Source organism: Chenopodium album, chromosome 8 (assembly GCF_948465745.1).
Source record: "Chenopodium album chromosome 8, dcCheAlbu1.1, whole genome shotgun sequence".
Taxonomy (NCBI): Eukaryota; Viridiplantae; Streptophyta; class Magnoliopsida; order Caryophyllales; family Amaranthaceae; genus Chenopodium; species Chenopodium album.
The window spans coordinates 47,661,424-47,667,507 of NC_137841.1; the positions used below are offsets into that span (position 1 = coordinate 47,661,424).

Below are 6,084 nucleotides of genomic sequence, written 5' to 3' on the forward strand. Positions count from 1 at the left end.
ATGAAATTAAAGACATTCAGAAAGGTGATGAAGGAATCCAATTGAATAAGGAGAAAATGAGCCAAGGAAAGAATGTAGATTTCAAGATCCATGATGATGGAAGTTTCAGTTACAAGGAAAGATGGTGTATACCAGAAAAGTGTGAGGATTTAATGAGAAAAATCATGGAAGAAAGTCATAATACTCCATATTCTGTGCACCCAGGAGGGGATAAGTTGTATAAGGACTTGAAAATGTTATATTGGTGGCCAAATATAAAAAGAGAAGTAGCTGAGTTTGTTAGTAAATGCTTGACTTGTCAAAAGGTCAAGATTGATCACAAGAGACCTATGGGAAAGGTTCAACCTTTTGAGATTCCATGATGGAAATGGGATTAGATATCCATGGATTTTGTCACAGGATTGCCTAGAACAAAAAGTGGCAATGACACTATTTGGGTGATTGTAGACCGACTTAAAAAGTCTGCGATATTTATTCCAATAAAGGAAACTTGGAAGAAGAAACAATTGGCAAAGGTCTATGTGAAGAATGTATTTTGACAACATGGAGTGCCTAAGGACTTCATCTTTTATCGAGATTCAAGATTCATGTCCAAATTTTGGCAAAAGGTTCAAGAAAACTTGGGAATAACCTTGAAAATGAGTACTGTGTTCCACCCAGCGACAGATGGACAGACTGAAAAAACCAATCAAACCATGGAGGATATGCTAAGGGCGTGTGCCTTGGATTTTCAAGGAACATGGGAGGATCAATTGGATTTGATTGAGTTTTCTTACAATAATAGCTACCATGCTAGCATTGGCATGACACCTTTCGAAGCATTATATGGTCGAAAGTGTAGAAGTCCTGTGTGTTAAAATGACTTTAGTGAGCATCTTGTTATAGGAACAGGGTATATTGAGGAAATGGTGAATAAAGTGAAGTTGATTCGTTCAAGAATCCAAGCTGCACAAGATAGGCAGAAAAGTTATGCCGATTTGAAAAGGTGAGATGATGAGTTCATTGTGGGTGATAAAGTCTTTTTGAAAGTATCACCTACAAAAGGGGTGATGAGATTTGGAAAGAAGGGCAAATTAAGTGCCAAGTATGTAGGTCTTTATGATATTTTGGATCGTGTAGGCAAAGTTGCTTACAAATTGGCATTACCTATGGAATTTGGGAAAATGCATGATGTGTTTCATATCTCTCAATTGAAAAAGTATGTTCCTGATTCTAAGCACGCGCTACAGCTTGAATCGATTCAATTGGATGATACTCTAACTTATGAGGAAAAGCCTGTAAAAATTTTGGATTATAAGGTGCGTAGTACATGCAATAAGGATGTGAAAATTGTTAAAGTTCTTTGGTTAAACCAATAGTATGAGGAGGCTACTTGGGAGGCCGAGGATGATATGAGAAAGAGATACCCTGAGTTATTTAATGAGGTGAGTTACGAGGGCGTAACTCTTGTTCTTTAAGGAGGGTAGAATGCGTATAATTTTGCGCTTTTTGCCCTATTTCATGCTATTTTGTGGTGTTTTTATACTTTTAGTAGCTATTTTATTGTTCACGTATCTAGTGAAGTGAGTAAATTGAGTGGTGATAAGGTATTAGTGTCAATATTATGACACAATTGGAATTCCAGCAAGATAATTTTGAAAAATTTGAACTGGCTTTATGCAAACGTTTTACAATTTAAGGGATTTTGTGCTAAGTTTCGGGACGAAATTTCTTTTAAGTGGGGTAGATTGTAATCCCCCGACCCGTATTTTTAAATATTTTATAAATGAAAATTTATTTTATTTATAATATTTATTTTTATTTTTCCGGATTTATTTTAAAAAGTTTCAAATTATTTTGGGTGGAAAATTATTTTATTACATTATGGTTTTTATGAACCATCATTCAAATACAAATAAGGCCTAGCTCCTTTCATTATTTTGGCCCATTATTTTTATATAATAAAATTACAATATTAGCTTAGATTTGTACCCATATACGAACTAATATACATCTGTCCTTAAGTTGTTAACCCACTTTCACAAAAATATGAAAATTTATTTGATTTCATTTTACTTTAGAAAAATTTATATTTCGTAATTACTTTTTTAATATATTTTTAGTGAGTAGTAGGAGTTTTTATTTTTTAAATAATAATATAAATATTAGAGTAATTAGATTAAATTTCCCAATATATGTTATGTATACTATAATAAAATGATTTTGTTCTTATAAAAGTTATATAATTTTAAGATTTATATAAATTATGCTACCAAAAGATATTTTTTTAATAAAAATAAATTTTATTTCCAAATGATGAAAGTTGGAGAAAAAAAAAATTGATATTTATAATATTATAATAATCTTGGAAAATAATATATTACAATACCTTATTTTTAATCTATGTTAGTATTTATTTAACTAAAAGTTTCCTAGTATATAAAATATATGTAAAAAAAAAATTGAGTATAATGGGATAAAATATGCTGTTAAAATGGAATGAACTATTATTGTAGTTTATAAAATGAATGTCATTAAAATATCGCCAAAAAAAAAGGAAAGAAAAAAAGGCGGGAAAATTTTTAACCAAGAAATGATTATGTTTCGCCTTTAGTATAGGTTGATAGATTATTTTTAGTATCAAGTTATATTTTGATGGTATAAAGATTATAAATTTCATATTGTATTTATGTTATAAATTTTCAGATTATATGAATTATAAACCTAGGGTTTCAATTTATTTAAATTGGGATTTTAGGGTTCTAATGAGCAATTAAATTGGGGATTTGGTTCCTACTGAATTTCTAATGATTAATTAAGCATAAAAACAAGTTTTTAAGGGAGTTTTAAGAACTTTCAATCTGAATTATATTGCTGGAAATTTGGTTAAGTATTAATTTGTGATTATTGGTTGTTTTCTAGGAAGTGATTATTCCCTAGGAGACTTTTAATTGATTAAAAGTGGCACAAAGGATTGTTTACACGAGGTACGTACATGTCTACTTCGTTGTAAGTAGTATCATGTGTAGAAACCAAAAGAAAAGAACTTAGTTTCATATTTAGAGAACACTTATATGGAAATTGTTTGGTTATACATTTAATTAATTCATGTTCTTATGTTTATGAGACATGTTTTGGTGAATTGACTATGTTCAACAATTTTGACAATTTGGTAGTTTAATGGAATTAAAGGTCAATTTGTGATGTGATCACCATTGTCCTAAATAAGATTAAAAGTGAATTGATATATGATTGTTATGTATGGTCTACTGGAATGAGTCGGCTATTAATTAAAATTGTAATCACGTAATGTGAAACATGGATGAGCAATAAAACTCTGGAAAGTGTGCACTTCTAGAGTATTGACAATTATGGGTTGGGATACACGGTGGTAGCCCGTGGCTTTTCGAGGCTTTTTTTTATCAACATGTCCTCTTCTCTTTTGGAATTTACATTTTTTTTATAATGAAAGTTAGATGGGATCCTAGACTAACGTTGTGAGAATGGAGTCGCGCCCATTCCGGCATCGCGCTAAACTTTTATTGGGGAGCAGTATTGCACAGGTTAGCTTGATGATGTGAAGTTCGGGGATTTGACATACGCATTGTCAAGGGATTGGTGTGATTGAGAGTATTCGTTTTTTGTGTTGAACTTATTTATGTTTTACTATTTCAGTTATGTTTTGGGATTTTGAATATTGGTTTGGTTTTAATAAGGTCTTTTATGGTTTCAATTTGTAAGATTTGACTTATTGGTTTTCTAAATTATATTATTTTAAGATTTAATTTGGATTTCCGCTGCAATACTTTGAAAAAGCCTTAACATTTTAACACGTGACGGTAACATGCGAATGGTTCTCCTGTATTTGTATTTAATGTAAGTGGTTTGGAAAAGGGAGAATTATTAGGGTGTTACAATTCTCTCTTACCTTCGTCTTCGACCTAGCTTAGGCACCCAAATCGAAAGCATTTGAACATTACCGTTTCCTTGGGTTCGATCCTTGACTTGCCTCTATATTCGTATTTAGGTTTGTTAAGTGTTTATAAATTTAGTTTGACCGAAAGAAGATTAGTAACGACCTAGTTTTCCCCTTGTCAGCCTGATGGGTGTCATAAATGGCACCCATTAGATGAGTATTTAGGTTGTTTTCATCCTCTTTTCATAGCTTTCTTGCTCAATAAATGCTTAGTTTTATGCTTTGTTGCTTAGTTTTACCTTTCCTCTCTTATTTTGTAGTTTTTGTGTATTTCGTTGGTTTTCTAGCCTTTTCTCCTTTATTTTCTCTATTTTCGTGGTTGTAGGTATTGTACGAGGTTCGAGTCTTGATATTGGTGATCCACTAAGGTGGAGGTAGCTTTTGGAACAAGCTCATTGCATTTGGAAAGCTCAAGATGCAAGGAACTGGAAATTCCAAGTCTTGGCTCTTGCGCTCGCATACCGTGCTACCATTAAGAAGTGGTGTACCCACTAATCAAGAGCATTAGCTACTTGCAATCCTAGTGTTCATCATCATCATAAGTCATGCGACCTTAGCGAACGCACCAAGCCGCGAGAATCTCGAAGGAACCCAGCTAGGCGCGGGCGCACAACAGGGAGGCGCGGGCGCACCTAGGGGTGGCGCGGCCGCACCTAAGGGTGGTGCGGGCGCATCCCTTGCGTGTGCGGGCGCAGCTCCCCTGCTGCCCGGGTGCGCCTTCGTGGGTATTTTGTGCTCGGTTTTTGGTGTTTTTACGCCTCTATATATATCTATGTAAACTAGATTTTTGGGGTAAGTTTAGAAACAAGTTTCATATTAGAATTAGATCATATTCTTACCTTAGTTGAGAGCTTCTCTCTCAAGTTTTAGAGTTAGTTTTAAGAGTAGATTTTAGAGAGAGAAAGTGAGGAATTTCAATGGTGATTGAGAGATTGAAGATTCAATGGTGACAATTGTATTAGAGATCTTATCTATTATCAATGAGCATTTCTAACTCTATCTCAGTTATTGTTTTGATTAGTTTATTCATGTTTGTTTGATTTGATTTAATTGGATTTTGATGTTTGATCTTTGATTAGTGTAATTGTTCTTCATATTTTGTTGATTCTTGATTCCTTTAGTTGTTTGTTGATTTGATGATGTTGTTAGAGTAGTTTCCTTGCTAGGGTGATGGTGAAGCTTATATTATGTGATGGATTGATGTAGATTGGGGGAAATTGATGGAGTTGATGATGTGATTAAATTGGTTAATTGATTATGTGCATGTGTGTCTTTGATTTAGGCTTGATCACCCTAGTTATTCACACTAGATTGCATTCTAGGTTCACATTGATACGGACCATTGATTTGTGGCTTGCATTTACACGATTGAGGTGTCTTGTGATGTTTCCTAGCTAGAGTTTATTGTAGTTGACGCTCGTTAGACCTCTAGGAGAATAGCTTGATATGCTCTTTTGGTTGCATAATTGGTTTTCCCTCGCATCACTCGACTTAGTCAACTTCCTATCCCAATTTGCTATGTTCATTGCTATTATATGTGAATCCTAATCCCTAGCACTTAATTTGTTCAGTTTCTTCGTTTAAGTGGTTGTTAGTGTCGCCTTTTATCCTTAGACTTCAACCTAGCTTAGGAACATAATTGAAAGCACTTAGACATTACCTTTCCTTTGGGTTCGACCCTTGACTTACCTCTATACTTGTATTTAGGTTAATTAAGTGTTTATAAATTTTTTTTGGCTTAGGGAGGATTAGTCTAACGACCTAGTTCACCCCTCGTCAAAATGGCGCCTCAGTCTTGAGACATGTATTTCTATCATTAGACACCGAGTATTGCGTTTTGACAAGCGAATTGTCGAGAACTTTATTCCAATTTCGAAAGCTGAAACACTCTTTTGTCATCTTTTCAAACTTGTCAAAATCAAGTTAAAGTTTCAATGACATATCGAGGGACTTTGACCAACGATGACATGATTAGGAGGACATCATCCCCTTTAATCCTTTTTAAACCGACTTCTTCTAATCCTAGAACACCTTTACTTGTAAAAGCGTTGTACAATAGCAAAGGATCAATATAGATTCTTTAGCGCATTAAGGTTAGAAAGTACTCTTTTCTAACCTTGACAACTGTT

The 6,084-nt window shown here is 33.7% G+C and overlaps 1 protein-coding gene across 1 annotated transcript; it reads left to right on the forward strand.

Moving 5' to 3' along the window:
* The first annotated feature begins 383 nt into the window (after positions 1 to 383).
* On the forward strand, positions 384 to 1,678 carry LOC145643005 (uncharacterized). Its single transcript, XM_081694168.1, has 6 exons — positions 384 to 515; positions 609 to 801; positions 886 to 966; positions 1,120 to 1,298; positions 1,359 to 1,424; positions 1,625 to 1,678. Exons 1-6 carry the CDS (start codon positions 384 to 386, stop codon positions 1,676 to 1,678), a joined length of 705 nt encoding a protein of 234 aa, XP_081550294.1.
* The last annotated feature ends 4,406 nt before the right edge of the window (positions 1,679 to 6,084 follow it).